General features: G+C 40.3%; 2 protein-coding genes across 3 annotated transcripts in view; both read right to left on the bottom strand.

Annotated features, from left to right (window-relative positions):
- Positions 1-789: 789 nt before the first annotated feature.
- EEF1AKMT1 (EEF1A lysine methyltransferase 1) lies at positions 790-10,456 on the bottom strand. Its single transcript, XM_069883430.1, has 5 exons — positions 10,412-10,456; positions 5,321-5,477; positions 4,330-4,412; positions 3,388-3,668; positions 790-1,923 (listed from the first exon to the last, which is right to left on the bottom strand). The coding sequence occupies exons 2-5, from the start codon at positions 5,471-5,473 to the stop codon at positions 1,796-1,798; spliced, it is 645 nt and encodes a 214-aa protein (XP_069739531.1). The 5' UTR covers positions 5,474-5,477; positions 10,412-10,456; the 3' UTR covers positions 790-1,795.
- A 6,393-nt stretch (positions 10,457-16,849) lies between these two features.
- The window catches only part of XPO4 (exportin 4), an 81,023-nt gene continuing 75,195 nt past the window's right edge, over positions 16,850-22,677 (bottom strand). For both annotated transcript variants that reach the window (XM_069883467.1, XM_069883468.1), the window contains one exon: positions 16,850-22,329. In XM_069883467.1, coding sequence (XP_069739568.1) covers positions 22,132-22,329 — 198 coding nt within the window. In that variant the 3' untranslated portion in view covers positions 16,850-22,131. The remainder of the gene's footprint in view (positions 22,330-22,677) is intronic.

Here is a 22,677-nt window from a genome sequence, read left to right as displayed (position 1 = left end):
AGTGGTGTAGTTTTATCTTTTTAAGAAAGATCTCTGAAGTTAGCAAAGATATCTTAATTCTTACATAGAGAGCCCAACAACACACATTTACCAAAACAAAGACAACTGAAGGAATTAACAAAGCAGCAACACTGGCAAAGCTTGTGTTTGAACAGCACATTCCAAGTTAGGGGGTGGCAGGGCAAGAACATCACCCCTTCTGGCAGTCGTACCTGTCCCACTCGAAGTCTCTATGTAGCTAAGAATAAAGCTTCAGTAGTTAATTGTCTCCATCTGCTTGGTGTACAAGACATTGAAGTAATAAATATAAGAGAGTTCACAATTGTGGAGCACAGATTTGTGCTAGTCATGAAATTCAGGAACACTACACGGGGGACGAGGGAGGAAGAAGCAGCAGATATAAAATAGGAAAAGCCTTAGGAAGTGAATAGATCTCTTGGGAAATGGGGAAAAGAGTAACAGTGGCTTGGATGGGTATTTATGAACCAGTGTTGTGTCCATCTCAGGATGCACTGAGGGAGGTTTATATTCAGTCTACATTGTTCCTGCTCTTTTGTTTACGCTACTAGATGGGAAAACCTGCATCCAAACAGCAGAAACACAGAGAAACGGGCATATTATCTCTACCTTATTAGAATTCTTGTCTCACAAGCTTCATTAAGTTTATCCCCACTGCAAAATACATTTGTTAATCCTTCACTTTAGTTAGGTGGTTGATTTTGTAGATGCAACTTTTGTTAGCCTTTTACACAATCCCAATCTATAAATATGGCACATACAGACAAGCACTTACGTTTTGTATAGTATATTTATAGCTGATAAAACTGTTCAGTGTCTTGGAATTTATGACCCAGCTTTCACACAAAAATACAGTGATTTGGCCTGACTAATGTACAGGATTCGTAGTGAAAGTGATGCTCTCTCTAATGGGGAAACCCTTACTGAGCTTTTTAAGGAGACATTGCAAAATAAACGCGCTGTACTTCTGCAAATAGTCATTTAACAACTTACATTTTCTGTAGTACAACATACATACACACACAAGTTTCTATGGTGGCAAGTGATGACAAAATAGATCTTATCTTTTACAAAAAGAAAGTCTGTTTGTGTCTGTTGTGGCTTTAGAAAAAAAGTGAAATAACAATCACACGTTTTTAAAAAGCCAGTCTGGCAGCAACAGCGGACAGTAGGTCTTCTCTTAATTGGCAGCTGGTAGGTAGTTCTGATTATTATTAAAAGCAACCAGAGAGCCTCCCCAGAAGGAAACCTATTTTCTCTTCTAGGTAGCCTTCATAAAAACATCAGCCTGCTGGATAACGAATCTGAAAACACATGACAACAAACATCTCTCAATCCTTTTACTAAGGGAAGATCTCTCAAGACTGAAAGGAGACCACTATTCATGCTCTTTGAACCATCCACTGGCTACCAAGTCATCAGTTCTGATACAATAACGATTTTGATGCCTGTGAGGCAAGCAACCAGCTAAAATCACTTCAGAGAGGTCACTGAAGGGGCCTTGAATGATAAAAAACTACCCATTAGAATGAAACTCTTAACAGAGAAGTTCCCAGCACCTGCTTTGTTTGGTCCCCATTTACCAGATAAAGATATAAAACCCAATAACTGCAAATCTTATACAGTTCAAAGAGAGACAATATCACACCACACTGATGAAAGCTGGCCCAGAAAAACGGTGCTTGCAGCTGAATATTTCAGCACTGAGAAATGTGGAGTCACTGATAAAAAACAGAAAGGAGCTTGACTGAAAAAGTTGTAGATCTTCTTATGAGAATCAGTCCAGTCCAGAGGCGTAGTTCACATAGCATCGAAATTCATTAGCTAAATTTCTTGAGTGTTTTGGAATAAACTTGCATATCTTCACACCAAGATGCTTTGCTGCCAGTTCCTCCATGATTGCACCTGCAGGGAAAATAATTGGTATTCAATGAGAAAAACAGTTATAGAATGTTTGGGCTTCTTCAATAGCTCCTAAATGCATATACATACACACATAGAGCCTGGGTTTTTTTAAGGCTTAAAGCAGCTACACTGTCAGCCCTTCTGAACAACTGAATCTATTGGGAACCTTAAAATAAGTCAGAAACAATGGAAGACGCCCCAAGGAAGGAAATGTTTGACAGGTTTCATAAGAAAAGGTAGAGGGTGAGATCAGTGCCCCTTCTTCTACAGAAAACAGAAATTTGAATTCTTTTTGCTGCATTCCAAAGAAAATACATGGTAGGGAGCCATGGGAAAAGCAAACAGATTACATATACTCTTCTACTTAAATCAGCTGCAGTGTAATATTTACAGCTACACACTGAGAAATCACTTCTTGAGCACTACTTCTCAAACTTTGTAAACTGAAGGACCAGCTATATATTTTAGAGAAAAAACAATCCGAGAACCATCCTCGTGCATTTGCAATGAAACAAAGAAGTAGGCTTTCTATGGCCATATATTAATTTTTCTTATTTGCCTGCTTGGTTGACCTTCCTCCAATTGCAGGTACAAAAGAGTTTTTGTCCTTGGTTTACTGGATCAACATTTGCTGGATGTCTTGTAATATGATTACAGTTTAAGAAACAGTTTAAGGTAGATACTCATAACATCATAAGCCAGCAAGTACATCTTCATAAGGAAGGATCTGCAAGTACGGCTGGTAAGTCTTCCAGTTTCACTGCCCTTATCACTGTTTTTTAATTCCTCCTGCTGTATTTCAGTGCCTAAGAGCTCCTTCCTTGAATCATAGCAGCAGAATCCCTTCGCATTACAATCGTTCACATTACAATGTCTCTGTTTACCAGTAAGGACAGGTAATATGAAAAAAAATGTTGACTTTTTTTGTTTTTCTTTTCAAGACTCAGCTAAAATCATCCCACTTTACAAAGCAAAGACCATTCCAACCTATCTGTCCTGCTTTCGACTTAGTTCACCTTAGATACTAGGTAGTAGGTGGCAGCTGAAATCCTGCAGCTACTGATGTGTTTAGAAAATCACAGATCCATAAAGTTACCAATAAAGCATTAACAATAAGTTGCATCTATGTTTGTCATACTCAGAATTCAATCACTGCAATTGTGAAGAGCGGCCATTTTATAAGGAAAAAATAATTCTCAAAACTTTACAGGATGATCTTACAGTTCTTCAAACATTTAGTAGAACGCATGTGAAAAAAGTACTGACTTCAACTACTAAAACCCACATGCCTTCAGTTTAAAATAAATATTGAACTAAAGCATACCAAGGAAGAGCTTAGGATACATACTCCTTCCAGAATTAACGATAAATTAGTATTGAGTTAGTACTTTTCTCGCTTGTGCAAGTTTGTCTTTTGGGAGAAAAAGACGGTTAATGATGATCTAATATTTTAATTAATTATACCTGTGCAAAGCAGGATCTTTCCTTTTGTTAAGTATTTGATGGTCTCTGCAGTTTTTTGAAGACATTCCTCAGACAGATAAGGTGGATCTGCTATTACAATGTCAAAACTGTGTGGCAGGAGATTTTCAGGTAGGTTCAAAGGGTGATTGTAATCATAGAAAATAAATTCCTCTCCATATACAGAAAACCTTCGGTCGTACTCCAGTATACACACTGAAAAATCTTTACCATCCTGTTCTTTCAGCTTCTGGTACACACTGGGTGCACTAACACATGCTATCCTGAAAAAAAAAAAAGACAATAACTTCAAATATTAATTTAAAAGGCAAACAACAAGAAAAATCCTTCAGCAGTCCTTGGGTCTGCTTTGGGAAAACATTTTAAACACTAGTCCAAAAAATGTAAGCTATTCCTACTCCATTCTAAAAAGAATTACTTTGATAACAGAGTTTGAAGTATTAAAGTCATTATATACTCAACTTCTGTGCTGCACAAAGACCTTAAGCTTTACTACAGAGAAAATCTTGTTGCGGAACAGCTAGGAAATATACTTGAAAACTTAAAATTAAAAACTACTCCTTACAGAAACAGGAAGAAAACCAAGTTTTCCCACCTGTTCTACAGAAACATTGTATGAAAACAGAGAAAAGAATTACAAGTCACTAATACACTCTGCAGCTCTTTGTATTTCTCAAAAAAAAAAAAAAAAAGACACCTAGCAAACTTTTACAAGGCAGAGCCTGCAACATCCAATGAAATGCTAACCAGTAAGATCAGTATGAATTACTGATTAAATAAGTAACAGCAAAGCACTCCTACAGCATCTTCACTGAACAAAGATGGAGTAAATAATGCATTAAACTGCACGCTCTGCCTACACAGAAGAAATAAGTATTTACAATAAAGACACATTAAATCTACAATGCAATTATTAAAACCTACCTGCCACCTTTTCCAGCTGCCACAACTGCTTCATTAGCCAGGCACGATGCAGTTTCATCGCTGTACCAAAACTGGCTCAGTTGCTGAGAAAGATAACGCACAATTACAAACAACATCAAATCTTCTGACTGTGCCAAGTACAGTCAGGCGAGTCATATTTTAAGAAAATCAAAATCCATAGCAATTTTTCAGTTCACAAATGGTAAAGTTGGAAAGGTGACTATTTTCCCCAATTGCTTTTTTTACTGCTGTAATCCAGTGACAAGCAGCGGGCAGCTTACACTCTGTTTCCAATGCATTTACTGCAGCATCAGGAAAACCAAGTAATGCAAAATCACTGACAAGGTGAGTTCAAACTTCATGTGTAGATAAACAATATTTATGTGCTCTTAAATTAAGTTACTTTAACTGAAGAAGGACAAGGAACTTGAGAGTATAGAAGGAAATAAAGGATAAAAGTACTAAATCAGAAGAGATGCGAAAAAGGGACAGTCAAAAACCAACAACCCAGAAACAAAGGAAGAAGCAGTCTCTCACAATAAATAAAAAAAAAGTAGTAAGGCAATCACCCACAAGAATAAAGAAACAAAAAACAGAAAGAAATATGATGTGAAAGAAAGGATCACTCGATCTTGTTACATAGTGTTTGTCTCAAACTCAGGGATGAATCCTCACTACTTTCATATGCCAGGCTGAAGTTAAAATTTCTAGATGGAAATGCTTCTGTTGGCAGTTTTATTCCCTCTCTTCAAGCAATTTCACTTTGTACCCCCCCCCCCCCAAACATGGGGAATAGAAAACCATACCCAGATTTAATATTAAAGCAAATCTCCCTACAGTGTTACTATCCATCAATGGTTTGATTCTGGCACTCTAGGAACATCTTGAATTGTTCCCCTTTTTAATTTCATTTCATTATCCACGCACAAAAGAAACCCGGTAAAGGTTACTCCTCTAACCGTGCTTCATTCACTGAAGTTTACTTTCTTACCCAATCTTCTTCTATTGAGCCAATGGAATATTGATTAAACCCCTGGGAGGTCTTAATGCCCTCTCTCTGCTGCTGTTCCAAATAGAACTCCTGGAGGGCAGCCAACGCATGGGATGAAAGCTGGGGAATGTCATCATCATCATCATCACCCATTTTTCTAGACACCAACCAGAGGGGGAAAAAAAAAATAATTAAGTTAACCCTTTTCAATGGCGAATGCTTTTAATAACAGCAAACTCTGCTCAGGCAAGACAACCTCCACAACACTGCAGCTTTAGGCTAACAGCTAATTAGGAAAACTGCCTAATAAGAGAAAAAAATACTTCCTCTACTTAGAAGCTCTTAAACCAGTGAGAGCCAGATTGGAAATGCCATGACTCCAGAGAGAATTCAGGAAGAGCAGCAACACTGTTCCCTTTCTATACAACACAATTTGGCTTGTATTCTTACAGGGAAGTTGTCATTACAGTTCTTGATTTCCTGAATCCATAGACTTTTGTCTTGGCTTGCAGACAAAAAAAGCTTTAGTGGATTTGGCAAATGCTATAGAAATTATTCCCTTCCCTCCCAAAAATAATTATAGCTACTAATCATTCCTTCCCATGTTTGAAAGTCACACAATTCTCACTCACAATGAAGTAAACTACTATTCTAGGATCAGCACCACCTGGCTTTAACTTTCATGCCATAAAACGATTCCTCTGAATGCCAGACATAGCTTCTCATGTTTATTCTTCTTCCTATTCTCTGCATTGCAAGAAGACATCCAGAATTCACAGTCTCCACCCTTTCCAGCCTCCTCTCCCCTTGCCGGGCTTTCAAGACAGTGCTCAAAGCTCAGCTTCTCCCTCTTTGCTGAAAATATGGTATCATTCACCTGTCACTGTGAGATAACTCATCAGTACCCACCAGAATAATTCCTCTGCCGTCCCACTGACTCGGTAGGATGTGATAACAGTAGAGATATTCTAGAGTATAATTTATTGACTTGCTGGCTTCTCAGGCTGGGTTGGCCACACACGGAATCATTCAAAGCCTAAAGACCCGCCTATACATTAGCTCTGCTCAAGAGGAGAATTCTGGAGTTAAACTACCTCGTAAAAGCAAAATGGCTGATTTTGTCCCTATTTCTTTGTTGAATAAAACAGAAATGTTTTAAAATTATTTATATAACATTATGTATTGTTTAAAGTACTTACTATAAAAAATGACTGCAAGTTTCTAGCAACAGTGCTCTAACAATACCCAATGCTACAATCCATTTTAGGCCCTATACAAGAACTTTTTCATTAGAACAGATGTTAGAAGTTAAAAATCACTCATCTCGCAACTTTCTTTTTTATTCAGTCCACCATACACGTAGTAATCTGGTTTGCTATTATCCCCTAGGCAAGGACACATCCATGCTTTGACTTTAGGAACCTCCGAAACAGATGCAAACTTGCAGTTCTTAAGAGAAAAACTGAAATGTTGATCTGTCTGTTCAGTGAGCCCATATAGGCATTTGCAAGGACTAAATCCAAGCCCATGAAACGAAATCCGCAGATCAAATTGCTGACGCGATCACCCATTGTTTCAGCAGAGAAAAAGGCATATAGCCACAGACATGGTTTTTTTCTATAAATATTTTTTTTACAGGTTTTTTTTTACAGTTTTCAGTTAGTAAATTAAAGCTTTAGGAACCAAGCAGCAATTAACTGTGAGGCTGCAAGGAGAGGTAACTCGCTCAGAACATGTGATAGAAATATTATATGTATCTATTAAGAACACCTTCAAGATGTTTTTCTGAACATACCTATATTGTCTATGCTTACTGACTCAGGTCATCAGCGTGAAGACGTTTTCACGCTCAAGAACCACATCAGAAAACTATTAAAGAAAGAGAGTTTATGTGAACAAGACTCGTAAATTCCTTTGGCTTAAAGACAGCAGAACGTTCCGCTGTCTGAAAGCCCCTTTATACCCTTCCCAGAACCTTCACTGCTCTCAAGTCCAGAAACATCCCTAAACGTTTTGGAGGAGGATGGGAGGAAACAGAAATCCACGGTGCCTTTGGCACTTAGGGAACTATTAACTCCCAAGGCCCCTGAACATTCAGACTCCAGCTGGCCCACACGCTCTTGCCTCCAGCCCTGGGTCCCTCCAGGAGCAGCCGGTGCTCCATCCTCCCACAACTCTCTACAAGAACCACGTGTGGGAATGGGCTTGGATTTTAGCAACGTCCTGGGATTCACAGCACTCCTAGCACACACAGTGCTGACAGCTATAGCGCCTACATGAAACACTCAAATTAATAGGAACACAAGGTTTAAAACCAGCAATGTGGCAAATCTTCTTTACTATTAATTCTCAGCTTAAGTGTTGCATTTGCACCTAAGTAAAAAGCAAACCAATAAAGAAATCATATCTCCAAGAATAGCTCAAGAACGCTGTACATAAAGTTTGAGAAAATAAGACTCGTGCTCAAGTTAAAATTCATCTAAAGGAAAGCAGGAAAAAAGAGATAGAAGCCTCCCACAGATACAGTGGAACACAATTAGGCAGGGTTGTATTCATATGGTAAAATGGCAAATTTGGATGCTACTGGCCTCTAAGGCCAGATCTATTCCAAAAAAAACTTTACCTACCAGGAAAAGTGAGGTGACCACAACTACATTGTATGGCCCACAGCTCACACAGCGCACAGGTGACTCCCTGACTTTGTTTACACAAGAATACTGTACCTATTTAACATTCATTTCCACCTGTCATATACGAAGATTTCTAGTTAGTCAAGTCTTAAAATGGAAGAAAAAGACCCAACAAATTAAAAAGAACTACGGAAAAATTAACTCAAAAATTCCTACAGCTTTCTGTAGCTCAGCACCTTTGGCCCATCCATAATTATGAAGTTATGATCAGCTGGAAAACTACTCTCTGTGATACAGCACGGCTTTTATGCCCAAATGTAGCTGTGAGCCCCTGTCCAGAGAAGCAAGGACCCCATCTGCCCTTGTACCATTGCTCACCCCATGAAGATAACGCGCAGCTTGCTCTAGAGCTCAGATCCTTCTAGATCCTCAACACGACTTGAGAGGAAGCTCCTCCACTGTGAGGGAGAGCAGGCAGGAGCTGGGATCCATACTTACAAAACCACCTCAAAGAATACTCTCAAACTGCTTCTTAAGAGCTTTTACACTGCACCAAAGGTGACTGGCTTCAGTTTCTCTGCCAAAGAGACAATGTCAATCTAACTTTTGTTTGTAAGTCCGGCTTCCCATGCAACCTGGAGTAAAAGCAGGAGGAAATGCTGCTGCTTTGTTTTCTTTTATGGTACCCTAAAGTTGTCATCTCTAATAAAATGTCCCTTAGCTACAGGGAGAAAGGAAAGACTACTGAAAGGTCAAGGAACAGGAGAAATACAACTGGAAAGCCACCTTGCTCATCACTGAGAGGGGAGGAGGAAAAGGATGGTGTTAGTCCCTTAGTTGTTTCTTATCAAGAGTATAAAAAGCATACGTGCAACTTCAGAAAATACTTTATTCTAGAGTAACTTCGATTTAGTTGTCTGTGTTGTTCCCAAGCTGCCCAAGTCAGTATTTGAGACAAACAGCTGATCACGCAAGGTGTTTACAACACGTATCAAGAAAAGCTGGACAGTGGTGTGCGACTGTAACGAAAGCCACCAGGAAGGGCCTGCAACCACCTGCCTGGAGGTGAACAAGTCCTGCTCAGATGTTACTAAAAGGCTGGGCACGTGCTCTACTACCTTCAAACCAGGGAGGCACTGCACTCTGCTCATTAACACGTACAGGGATCCAAATCCTGCATCCCCAAAGAACGATCCGAAGAGTAGCTGAATTAACCCACACAGAGGTGCTGAGGGAGTCTGTCCCAACCACTGTAAAAGCCCAGGCAGAGAAAGGATCTCCCTGACTGGAAACAGTTTTTCAGGTCTTTAAATCCTAAAAAAAGAGTTGATTGTCAATGATTTAACAAGATACTGGGAGTATCGCCAAATGCACTTTCGCAGGAATGACAGGGAAAAGTGCACGAAATGCATCTTTCTAAAGTAATTTAGACAAATGAATCCTGATGGTCTAGCCAGAAGAAACTGAAAAATGCCAGGCCATACTTACATCTGTTTTGTAGAGCCTTCTAACACAAATAAAAACTTCTCAAACATCTCTATATAACTTGCTCTCTATAACTACCTGAAAGGAGGTTGTAGAGAGGAGGGTGCTGGCCTCTTCTCCCAAGTGACAGGGGACAGGACAACAGGGAATGGCCTCAAGCTCCGCCAGGGGAGGTTTAGGCTGGACATTAGGAAAAAATTCTTCACAGAAAGGGTCATTGGTCACTGGAACAGGCTGCCCAGGGAGGTGGTTGAGTCACCTTCCCTGGAGGTGTTTAAGGCACGGGCGGACGAGGTGCTAAGGGACACGGTTTAGTGTTTGATAGGAATGGTTGGACTCGATGATCCGGTGGGTCTCTTCCAACCTGGTTATTCTATGATTCTATGATTCTTGATACGATGGGTTCGGAGAATCACATACCATAATCCCGAAATCTCCTGACCGGGTGGAAACGGTTTCTGATGAGAACACGATTAAGCAGAAATTATGAAGAAATTTAAAAGAATCTGCCAAGAGCTCAAAGACACCAGCACCCGCAGAACAAAATTAGAGCAGACCTGGTCTCTTCCTCTCAACACAGAGCAGGGAGAATACTGAAACTAGAGAAGGTTCAAGGCTTTATTTTGCAAATAACTACCTCTTCTTGCTGCGAACACAGCCACGGGCCTCACAAACACTTTGCACAGCAGAAGAGAAGGCAAAACCGGGTCCCTATACCCTCCCCACACCGTCCCAGCTGCACAAGCGCGGGGATGTTCCCCGTGCAGCCTGCGAACACGCTTCCGAGGAGCCGAGACGCTCGGCCACCCTCTCCTCGGCCCCTTCGCCCCTCCCCACTCCCGCCCACGGCCCGCGGAGGCACCGGCCCCTCCGCAGCGCCCCCGGGCCGGGACACCGGGCGGACGGGCACGCGACCCGCCGAGCCGCACCACCGCCCGCGCCGAGCCGGGCCCCGCACCGCCTCTCGCCCACTCACCCCGCCGGCAGATCCCTCCGCGGAACGCGCCGAGCGCCGCGCCAAGCACGCCCCCTGCCGGGGACGCGGCGGAAGGGCGGGGCGGTCACCGCAGCGGCGGCTCCTCATTGGCTGCAGGGAAGGGGGCGTGGTCAGGAGCTCCTCGCCCATTGGCTGTCGGGGCGGGGCCAAGCGCCGCTTTCTCATTGGCTGCTGCGGGCGGCTTCCCTGCTGTCCTGCTCTCCCATTGGTCACTGTTGGAGGAGGCGGGGATCAGGCGCCGCTCCCCATCAGAAGCCGGGGGCGTGGCCAGATGAGGCTCCGCCTCCTCTCTATCTCTCCCCCTTCCTCCCTCCCTCTCCCTTTCCCTCTCCCTCTCTCTTTCCCCTTCCCTCCCTCCCTCTCCCTTTCCCTCTCCCTCTCTCTTTCCCCTTCCCTCCCTCCCTCTCCCTTTCCCTCTCCCTCTCTCTCTCTGCTCTCTCTCTCATTGGCTGCTGCAGGCAGGGGCTCCGCCAAAGGCCCCCAAGGGTTTGTTCCTCACGGGATGGAGCTGCAGGGCGAGGGAGGGCATTTTGCCCTGTGTTCCTCTCTTCTGAGACCTCATCTGGAGTATTGTGTCCCGTTCTGGAAACATAAGAAGGATATGGAGCTGTCGGAATGGGTCCAGAGGAGGCTACAAGGATGATGAGAGGGCTGGAGCACCTTCCATACGAGGACAGGCTGACAGAGTTGGGGTTGTTCAGCCTGGAGAAGAGAAGGCTCAGAGGAGACCCTAGATTGACCTTCCAGTACCTGAAGGGACTAGAAGAAACTTGAGGAGGGACTGTTCACAAAGGCTTGTAGTGATAGGACAAGGGGCAATGGGTGTAAACTGGAGAGGGGCAGATTTAGACTAGACATGAGGAAGAATTTCTTCATGATGAGGGTGGTGAGGCCCTGGCACAGGTTGCCCAGGGAAGCTGTGGCTGCCCCATCCCTGGAGGTGTTCGAGGCCAGGGTCAACAGGGCTTTGAACAGCCTGATCCAGTGGAGGTGTCCCTGCCCATGGTAGGAGGTTTGGAACTGGATGATCTTTAAGGTCCCTTCCATCTCAAACAATCCTATGATTCTATGAATGATGCCGTCTTTGTACAACACATGGTAATACGAGGCCAAACTGACAGGGTGGTTAAAAGGGCAAGCCTAAACATCGAAAGAAACCAAGTTTTAAAGTGCATTCCTTGTTTCAGTTACTTGTGTCTTTTTCTTTGGGCACAGAAACTTCTCGTGTCCCCATTTCTCACGTTGGGCAGTTACAATGCATTTGTCTGGCACTTCTTGATCATCTTACACTGCCCCAAACAGAAACTTAAGAAACTTAACTTCCTTGCTGCTGTTTTTGTTTCATTCCTCCTCTATAAAGTCTGGTCTCACCCTGAAAATTTGTATGAAGCATTTTCATAGCGCTATCTTTCTAATCTCCTATAAACCAACACATAGAAGGTAGCCTATCAGATTATTAATAATTAACACAGCAGCAGACTCCTCATGTTTTCCAGATTCCTATCAGCAATGAGTTAAATTACTATTTTACCTACAACCTCTTGAATCTTAATCTGCTGCAACACTGCAGCAGCTGAACAGATAGTCCCAGGCTCAGCACTGAAAGCACAGCAGAATTATTTCTTTGGAAGACAGAAACACTAAATTCTGATATTTTTCCAGCTCAGCTTTTGTAGGCAGCAGAGATTAAAATTTTTTTTTGTCACTGCAGGATGTGAGGATAAGCTGATTTTTCCTTCAGATCCCTACTTTCTATTCTACTGTCTCCTTCATTTTGAAATGAGGCTTTGTGTGACAATAGAGGACTGCAGGCAGTTTGGTTTTAAGTTAATTCCATATTTGTAAAGCATTTTAAGTGAAAAATGTTCCGTGCAGGGTTGATAGGAAGAGGATGGAGGAGACTGGGCATACTCCCAGTCCAGATTTCCCAGAGCAACAGTCCCCTGGGTTACCCAGAGGGTTACAGAGCTCACGTCAGGGCACATGGCTGTGTGGGGGCTTGGAGGGGTGGGCAGGGCGTCAGTATTTAGATTATGATATCAGATGTGACTTGGCAGCAGGCACACAGCTCAACACCTTGCTTGAGCCCGCATTACAAGACTGTTCAAGAAGAAAAGCTTATGAGGAACTGGAGTGACCCTGTAGGAAGCAAAACAGGTTACATCTTGCAGTGCGATGGCTTCGGGATGCGAGGACAAACCAGCCACAAATATGGGAATACGTGTGAAGTGCACCCTGCAAGAAATTTATTAAACTTTTGGTCTTACTGTTTCCTAATTTTTTTTTTTTTTTTTTTTTTTTGTAGAAAGGTATGTCTAGTTAAGCTCTCTCTCCACACACAGCAGTGTCACAGGCATCTCTCAGATTTGAATTTGGTGACACAGACCACTGCTACTTCATTAACACATTTCCTAGTTCTCCCTGTTGCACCAGATCAGGAACAGAACATGAAACAGAGTCTTTAAAAACATAGTTCTGCCCTGGAAGCATCAGCAACTTGTTACTCATAAGGTTTTTGTGGTTTGGTGTTTTAGTTTTCCTCTGTGCTTTATAGTCTATTGTATTTTTTCTTTACTGATTAAAGTCTATACTTGTCAGTCCCCTTGCTGTAGCACAATCCATAGTTATATGGCCATCAGTTTTAATTAATCTGAAAACAAACTACAAAATTCCAGTTGTAGAATCTCTGCTGTTGTGTTTAAGTCTAAAAAAAAACTTAACAGCTTTCCCCCTCCCAAATCTCCACATTGTTAGGGCTGGCAAGACAACTGAACCTTCATTCGGAAGGCAGCCAGGCACACGATGCTTTACAACCATGCAAGGATTAGTGTTTGGTTTAGTGTTTGATAGGAATGGTTGGACTCGATGATCCAGTGGGTCTCTTCCAACCTGGTTATTCTATGAATCTATGATTCTAAGGATTACATCAAGTTAACATCAACGTAATCCTACTGCTGAAGATGAAAACCAATAGAAGTGGAAATACTCCACTTGTGGAACAACCTGCAACATCTCCTCTTTTAAGAGACACGTACTGCACAATTCCAAGCAGTTTTGCTACAGATACACGATAAAACATGCGTTAGAGCCCTGTTTGGTATTTCTGCGGGCCAGGTACATCACAGTTTCCCAAGACCTTGAGTCCCATGGTAGGACAGACAATCAGTCAGCTTCTTAAAATCTTACACTTACTCTCTGAATTCAAATACATTAGTTAGATCTCATCTTCAAACAGTTTATGGACTCCCAACTCTTTTTCTATTGGCAATGCAAATCTTAGAAACATTACAGCGGTACATGATCGATGATATATTTTGCAAGGCTTTGTGGATCCCTTGGAAATAATTCAGCAACCACAAAGGGAGTTTCAGTCTTCAGACTGAAAACCGCTCTAGTCGAGTGACCACTTAATGCCACCTAGTGGTGTTGACGTTTTAAATGGATTTTAGAAGTAATAAAAAGAATAATCCACCCAGAAAACAGAATTAACAGTATCTATACCTTTGTACATTTTAATATCCCTATTGATTTCACGCCATATCACCCCCAATTATGCTGTTCTCTCCAAAATGCCCCAGGATACATGCTAACATACAAACGATGGAATTTTCTGGCCAGAGCTTTCTCATGGTTGATTTTGCTCCCCCCTTGCTGCCCTTCCCAGGTGTAATCACTCTGCCATCACAAGAAGCAGGAAGGAAAATATATAAAATATATTTAGCAAAACCAGTAAAATTAAAGTGGAACAGAAAACGCAGTCAAGTAGCAAACATTATGTACAGCAGCAGATTTTACAGTTTTTCCTACACATACCTCTGCACTTATTTCACACACACTTTTCAAGGAGAAGGAAGAAAATAGAAAGAAGCTAGTGTTAAGAAAGAAAACATTTTTTTTTCCTGAACAGTAAATGGGGTTTATCACTGTTTTTCCGCTTTTGAAACTCCAATTCAGACTCTATATATATATCTCTCTCTAAGAAAAATAAGAGAAGGATACCATTTTCTCAGTCTCTGGAGTAAAATTACACTGTCCTTCCTTTACAGACTATACTGGTATCTTAAGTAGTTACTTACAGGATCTAGACATTATCTGGCCATCTTAAGAGATGTAGGTAACAAACATTTTAACCATGATACAAAACAGGTATCCGATTTTTCCAGCTTTCCTGAGGCTGAGTGAATTGTTTAAATACATGTGCGCTTATAAAAATCCATGATACAGTACATTTTTAACAGTAGTTTGTTAAGAAATCATGAAAGTGCATAACAGCCTAAAAGCAGGCAAAAAGTACTTCAGTCTCTCCTTAAAGTGGCAGAAGAACGTAAGCCTTCCCCAAAGTAGTGTTGATCTTGTGTGAGGACATCAGTGATCTTCCTAAAGACTCCACAGTGTGGTGGCAGGGGGTTTGGCTTTGGGTGTTTTTTCTGAGTTACAACAATCATTTGAATGAACAGAAGACCATTAGAAGCATCAGTGCAGCTCTAAAATTAAAGCAAACGTCCTGACAACTTATGAAACCGAGTTTTATGAATGAGGCTTTCAAGTCCAACACTTGTGTTGGAGTCTAGCGATGACTTTCATTCAGTGAACACCAAACATAGATTGGAAGCAGTTCAAATATGCCACAAACCCAAACTGCATCATCCAAAGCAATAAGTTAAAGCAAATCAAGCATTCACATCTTCACAACCACCAACAATAGGCCAGACACAGAGGGGAAGAAAAAGGAAGGTACATCATACCCAAAAGCTCTGCCTTACTCAAACTTGCAACGGCAACGCAGTGTCAGAAAAATCAAATCTGGTAACATCCAATAGATGTTGGGGTGAAAATACTTGTTCCGGGAGATTCAAATATAGATGGGAGAAAAACTAGTAATGAGTCACATAGTCACAGTGGGTAACATCAGTGTTCTCTTCAGAGATGTGGATGTCTGGAATGTTTCCCAAAATAGAGCAGATTTTATTATTTAATAATCAAAACCCACACAAACAGTAGCGCATTTCATACAATTCCAAAACAGCATTTCCTCTTTTCCCCAAAAAAGCATCGACGAAATGTCAGGCTTTTACTAATCCTTATCAGGAAGACACAGTTACCGAGTTAGGGGGTAACACTTATTATGGATTTCTTTTTCTTCTTACACATTAGCTTGAGTTGTTTTCTCCACATAAGGTTGCAAAACTTTTTACTTTGTTCTCCTCTTCCAGTTCACGTACAACCTCCTTCTCAGTTGAACGACCAAATTCCACTTGGAAGGTTAAGCGTTCCTACTTTTCTGCTTATAACACATGGCAGAGCAGTGAAGGGGAAAAACCCACCACCAACTCCACCACTCACAACTGGAGCAAATGTAAATTCATAAAAGGCAGAATCGATGGGTTGTGTGTACACTTAGACAAACAAGTGTGAATAAAGGCTTTGTACCCAAATCATTCAAGTTTATTCCAGACCTCATATGAAAGTAAAGCAGAATAGTTCCATTTTCTACATTAAAGGCTCTTGGATATGCTGCTGCTGTTAATCTTACTGGCTGCTTCCAGAGATTTGCTCTAATTACCTTAATGTTTCTATCCTTTACCAAAACACTCAGTGAACTAAACCAGACCAATATGAGGACATAATTGCAATAATTCTACTTCTGGAATCAGTACAATTCTAGTGATACGTTACAGCCAAGACATTTAGCAAGCTGTGTCATCGCTGTAGTTGTCGCATAGTTTTACTTTCAGGATTTGTAGTTTCCCCTACCTCCCTTTTTTGTTTTTTTTTTTTTTTTAAGAAAAAGTGAGGGGAATAATAGAAAATAGCTTTAGTTCATCCAAATTGTATTGTATATCATCAGAAATTGCTGCCTGTAACTGAACTTTTCTGATATACGTGAAGTAACATACTATTGGATGTCACATGGGCTTATAAACTTATGGGATTATGAGCTTGGAGAACATTTCTGCGCCAGGTATCATCAGTAACTGTTTAAAATTAAACCTACATGAAAAGAATTCAAAACCCAGGTGTCACTATTCCTTCTGGATAAGCAACACCACCAGTAACTGCCACCTGAAAAGTTACCAATAAACTTTTGTCTTGAGGACCGGGGAAAAGATTCATGTTATTATATATTCACAGTCACATCTGGTAACTGTAGCCCAGTGTGAAGTACTCCTCTCACATCTAATCCCATTTTTTTTTTTCCTAAGTGCCAATGTAAATTGAACTACCCTATGAATTTTAACGGAACTACTGTACATTCACAGTAGTCAAAAAGCACAATGTGTAGCCTGAGGTTTCATAATGCTCTATTTTTGTTTCTACTATAATAACTATAACAAATGCTACTTTCAGGGATTCAACACAGGTGAGATTTTAGAAAAATATGAAACAAGAATGCACACAAATCAAACACGGCCAAAACAAAATAATAAAAGTCTTTAGTGGAAAACAATTTTATCCTCCTCCTGCTTATGGATCTTAGAAATACACAAAATGTTCATTTCAAAATTGAAAATCCAGTTGTGATAAGGCTTGATTACACAGCCATTTCCCAAGTCTTATTGCAACAGATGGTGAAATATTTCTATGCAACTTCGTATCTTCAACTGTACAGGTAAAACAATACTTGAAATCAACTAGCACTTCAATCCCTGCATTTGTAATATATAAACTCAACACAGTACCAAATTATACATTTATAATATTTACACACTTGACCAAGAGCAGTACCGGCATTTATTGCCTTCAAACTGCGTGTTCACTGCACGGAGGTTCCTTATTTTGCACAAAGGGAACAAATAAAAGAGGACAATACTCCTAATTATAAACTCCAGAATGGTTCAACAGGAGATTGAAATATGCTGGGAAATACTATTAGAAAGGATTTTCTAAATTTCAAGTATCAAGCTGTAGTAGATTGGAAAAAATCACATGGGTAGTATCTTTTCCTTGAGGTTAGAAGGGTCTTCCAACTGTTTTGTAAGAATGGCTTAAAAAGACAGGATGAGCAGGATAGGGAAAGAGAAGAAATGGAAAAGCAGAATCTACTTTAATTTGCTTAGAAGAAAGGGAAGCCAGGGGTTACTTATTTCTCAGTTGCTAGGGCCCCAAGAAATCTAGTCTTGAAAAATGGGTTTTGTAAGACAGATGAGAGCTTAAAGCTCCAGCACAAATCACACTTCATTATTTGCTTCATAATTCATACTAGAAAGCATTAATCTCATTTACTGCAAAGAGGGCAAACCTACTTATATTAATAGCAAATTTACAGGGAGGAAACAGGGCTGGCTCTTTAAAATTTTACTTGTTATTGTTAGGCTTTGGTTATACTGAGTGGCTGGAACAGATATAGGAGAAGCAAGTGGTGTTTGTTCCTTGAAACAAAGTGTAAAAAACCCAACTCAAACTAAAACCCCTACCACTACAAGTGGCACTTGTCACAAGTGGAGGCACCAAAGCCTGAATAATTAGCAACTGTCCTCTCACTGTGTGGACCAGAACTGAGGCACACTGGTGGAGAATCTTATTTAAGAAGCCACCATCTCAACGGGCTGTAATTGAATCAAGTGCAATTTACAGCAAGCATCACTGTGCCGCAGTAGGCAAGTCTTGGGGGAAACTGCACCACCGGTGCCTCTATTGGGCTTTAAAATTATGAAAATCTTTTTTCATTACAGTAAATCTTACACCTCACAAACCTAAAATTAAAATATTTAATATTTACATAGCATCTCAGATCCTCAATGCATTTTTTAGGCATAAGCTAACCCTCACAACATCCCTGTGAGGTAGGAAGGCATCATCGCTATTTTAACAATGACACAGTTCTAGTGACTTGCCAATGGCCACAGAGGATCCAGTGGAAAAACTGATACAAAACTAGAGGAGCCTGGCTCCTACTCCTGCGCTTATATTCATCAAGCTACTTCCATAAAAAACCACCCTTTCTTATGCAATTATTTAACCAAATCTGAAGTTACTAGAAGCTTTCTACAAGAGAAATGCCACAACTTGTATTTTTCAATAGCTTTACAGATCACAAATTAGAATTTGCTTCACCTTTTAAAGAATTTTAAATGACTGACTGCTCTGAGCAAGCTTATTTTCTAGAACTACATGGCTTAGATATAAAAGGGATTTACCCAAGTAAACACTGAGGCTTTAGTGAGTGCTACGCACCGTCAAAGAGATTACTCTAATTCAAACCCCTCTCTTTCAACTACTAGGATTTGGAAATGCTGAGAAAACAAGTTTCTCGTTCCTGAGGAAAACTGTGAGCCCTTGATCACTAAACAGTGAAACACAAACCTCTGGGCAATAAGTAGCATATTCTGATGGTAATTCAGTGAAGATAATTAAGGCAAATATGCACGTGAAAGTGATTTTCATGTCAGACTCATCCACTTCTCCCTGTTCACATGTCTGTGCTTCCAGGAAGGTCTTGAATTTCATGATACAACTAGATGGTCATGTCTGCCAGCACTGAAAAATTTATGTTGAACAGTAAATTATTTATGCCAGCAGCAGAACAGGCAATTACAATAGGGAAAGAGTTGGCAAAATGGGAAATAAGCTACTTGATTTCTAATCTCAGAATGAAAACACTGAAGCAATCATCTGTTTTAGCAAAAAAAGTCTAGACAAATATATTTGTTACAATTATATCATGCAGCATTTGTAATTCAGCTTGAGTTGCCTTTTTTCCCCCTTTAAAAAACAGGTGCATTTTAAAAACCATTATTTCACTTTGCACACTGAATGAAAAAAATCGATGCAGTGATGCTATAGAAATTTCAGAACACCTACGCAGAGCCAACTCTCAGTGTTCACAGAATATGGTCTATAAGTCTTTCCTATGGACCTGAATGAGTTTTTGCCTCTAGATTTACAGCAACTGCAGATGTGGAAGATTGCTCAAGAATAATATTTAGTTCTTGGTTTCTTTTCTTTAAGGAGATATAGAAGCCAAACTAAGTTTAGGTAGAAGGAGCCACCTAGCCAGCAGGAACATGAATTAAATTTATTTCCAAATCTTTTTGCAACAATTTCATGGATGTCACTAAGCAGAGACATCTTAGCATTTGCTGTAAAAGAAACTTAAAAATGGCATGGAAAGATCCCTGTCGAATATATGAGAATGGAAGAAAAATAAAGGAACAAGAAAGGAAGAATGTTGTCTAGCATTAACATCAAGCATGAAAATTACAAAAAAACCTAACTAGGACAGTTTCCCTCTAACATTCAATATCAATTTTAAGTGAAGGGCAAAAGAAAGTTTTAAGCAACCTTCAAAACCAGTCTGTGAATGTGTTCGTACTTTAGGATGTCTCGATAGTCAAAAGATTCTGTGTCTCTGCTTGTTACAACACAAAAGGCCTGATAAAAAAAGTAATGGGTATGCACATTACTTTGTCCTGAATACTATAACTCAGTCTGTGTTCCCATTCATTAATCACAATATGCAAGAGGATTTTTGCATATTTTGAAGTTAATAAATAGTTTTAAATAGTAAGCCAGCTTCAGGATTAAGAAAATTATAGTGACAGAGCTAGTTATAAAAGAAATGGTGACTGTGTATATCAGTTATTCAGTCAGATCCAAAAAATTTGAAGGTATTTGCTATGATCTCTTTGTCCTTGATACTTGACATTGCGTACATCATGACAAACTAGCAACTCCTGCTGCCACTTATGTTCCTAGGCTTTAATGCCCTTCATCTGAAAAAAAATGGGGTTTCAGAACTGCGGCCCCATGCAATGTACAAACTCAGAGAAACTCCAGAAGCAGTTTCAAAACCACAGCAAAATCCAGGTACGTTTAAAAAAAAATAATCAGCCACCAGAAGAATTTAAAACCAGAAGGATCTGCCAGGACCACCTTTTGTGCAAGTGCACAGACAGGAAGTCCTTTAAAGAAAAGCACTAGAGTTTCAAGAAAAAAAGTGAGAACAATACCCCTGTTCTAAAATACTCCACAAATTATCTTAGAAATAAACTAATTGGGAAGGTATGTTATCTAACAAAGTTTTATGGTCGCTTTTTAACATGTAAATCTGCCCTATCCCAGTTCTCACATAAATTAAAAGAAAAGGGCATAATAAAGAGATGGCATTTTTGGCCTTGTGAATCCATGCTGGAAACAGGTAAGGGTTTAAACTAAATAATAAAAAAAAGCTTTAGATCACTTATAGCACAGTATTACAGATTTATGTCTTTTAAAAATTCTGCCTACTGTGATAATTTTGAGATGAACAGCAGAGCTGCAAACGATGCTATAATACACAGCCGTGTAAAGGTGTAGGACTGTACATTTTATATAAATTTTGAAAACACATGGTATATTTCTACAGCATAATCTAGCAGAGGTCTTGAAAAGGGCCCATTTCTGCCTCCAAGTGTTTCCACAGAAATCAGCTTTACTATACAGTTTTCTCTGGCTCCTGACCGGAGACAAAGCAGATCTTGCTTTTGTATTCATGTCCTGGTGTCCCTTTTTGGTCTCCTATACTCAGGGCACTATATTCTGATGTCTTAAGAGCTAAAGTGCTGATACAAAGAACCAAGCAAGAGCAGAGCAGCTGGGAGTCTCCACTCTGCCCAAGTGGAGCTAGATTCAGCAAAACCAAGAATCCCCACAGCACTACACATCCCAATTATATTTTTTGACTCAAACAAATATGGCCCTTGAGCAAAAGGGTTTGATGGCCCTGTTCTAGCCCAATTGTTTTAGCTAATGCCCCAACTTTAAAAAAACCTGCCCATAATTTACAGCTTTTGAGTTGTTATTGCTTAAGCAAACAGTTCAGTGTAGAAATACATTGCAGTCGGTGCAACTCGGGTGTGATTCAAAACAGATACTGAAAGTAAAACTACACATGAACCTTGCATTAGACACTCGTTCCAAAATGACACGTCAACATGAAGGGCTGCAACAGGTATACAGCAGCTTAATGCCAACAGCCTAAACCAACTCTGAAGAGTCAAATCTTGCCTTAAATTTCTTACCTAAAGTACATGAGCCTTTTTTTTTTTCTTCCCTCCACTTTAAATTAAGGCAATGAAATGGCTACAGCTCCTGAAGTTCATTTTAGGAGAACAAAAATATACACCTTTCCCCCTACCCCCGAACTTCAGGCAGCAGAACATAATGTAAAAACCTGCATTCCACTAACCATGCAATGTCAGGTTGATGTAGAAAAACAGAACTGAAAACAAGTTAAAATACCATTTGGTTTTTCTTTCCCATTGGAACACAAGCTCAAACTTTAAGAGAGGAAAAATAAAGCTTAAAATCAGCTAAACTGGTTAGAGCTTTATATGTATCTGCATCACACTCTAACATCATTTTGAGTAGAAATCTGGACATTTATCTGGCCACTCATTTTAAACCAGTGCAGGGGGAAAGGCACTGCATTTATTTTTCATTGTGCCCATATCCATTTGCACACATATGAAAAAAAAATCAAATTTTCTCTTCATTCTCTCCCACACACAAGTATGACAGATTGCAGCTAACACATAATAGCAGAAGCTGATTCAAAGTTGACCTCTCCTGTTCCACTGTGTTATGTTCAAACTTCCAGGCTCTCTAGAATCTGAGATGGCTGCAAAGAACCCAGAGACAGGTACAAGATTTAGTCAGCATTCAGCATTTCTCAGTGCATTTTGCAGAAAGGGTCTAAATTAGGCATAGAGTTTTGTTGTTTATTTTACACAGAGAAGTCCACCAACATTTGCCATAAATTCTTCTAAACTCTTTAAGAAGGCCATCTTCTGCTTACGGTCCAGTGTAGGAGGAGTGCTGCTTGCAGTAAGCTTGTTGAAGGCATCTGCTAACCGCTGGTAAATTACTGGATCTTGTTGAGTTGATAGCAATGTTTCAACTAGCTCCGAATATTCAGCCTGTTAAATAAACAAAAATCTCATTAACTTAAAAAAGATACAGTATATACAACTTTTCTCGTCACGGCAAAATCCAGAATCAAGGCTGCACCAGTACCTCTCCACCTGTTACCGAGTTTCACTACCTACCGTACCAGAAGCAACCACAGACCTGCAGCCTTTCACCTGCCTCTAAAACCAGATAAAGTCCTTCAATCAGACCAGTTTTTTTTAGTAAAGCTATAGAAGCCCTCAGAGCCGCGCATCGTGCTTTGCAGTGCAGAGTAAGAAGAAAACTTTCACATCCACCCTTCAAAGTGCCTTCTGGCTCTTATTTTGCATTTCTTCATGCCTGCCCCATGTTCATGC

This window comes from Phaenicophaeus curvirostris, chromosome 1, assembly GCF_032191515.1.
Source record: "Phaenicophaeus curvirostris isolate KB17595 chromosome 1, BPBGC_Pcur_1.0, whole genome shotgun sequence".
NCBI classification, from domain to species: Eukaryota; Metazoa; Chordata; class Aves; order Cuculiformes; family Cuculidae; genus Phaenicophaeus; species Phaenicophaeus curvirostris.
The sequence above is the reverse complement of the archived record's forward strand: the minus strand, read 5'-3'. Positions and strand labels throughout refer to the sequence as shown.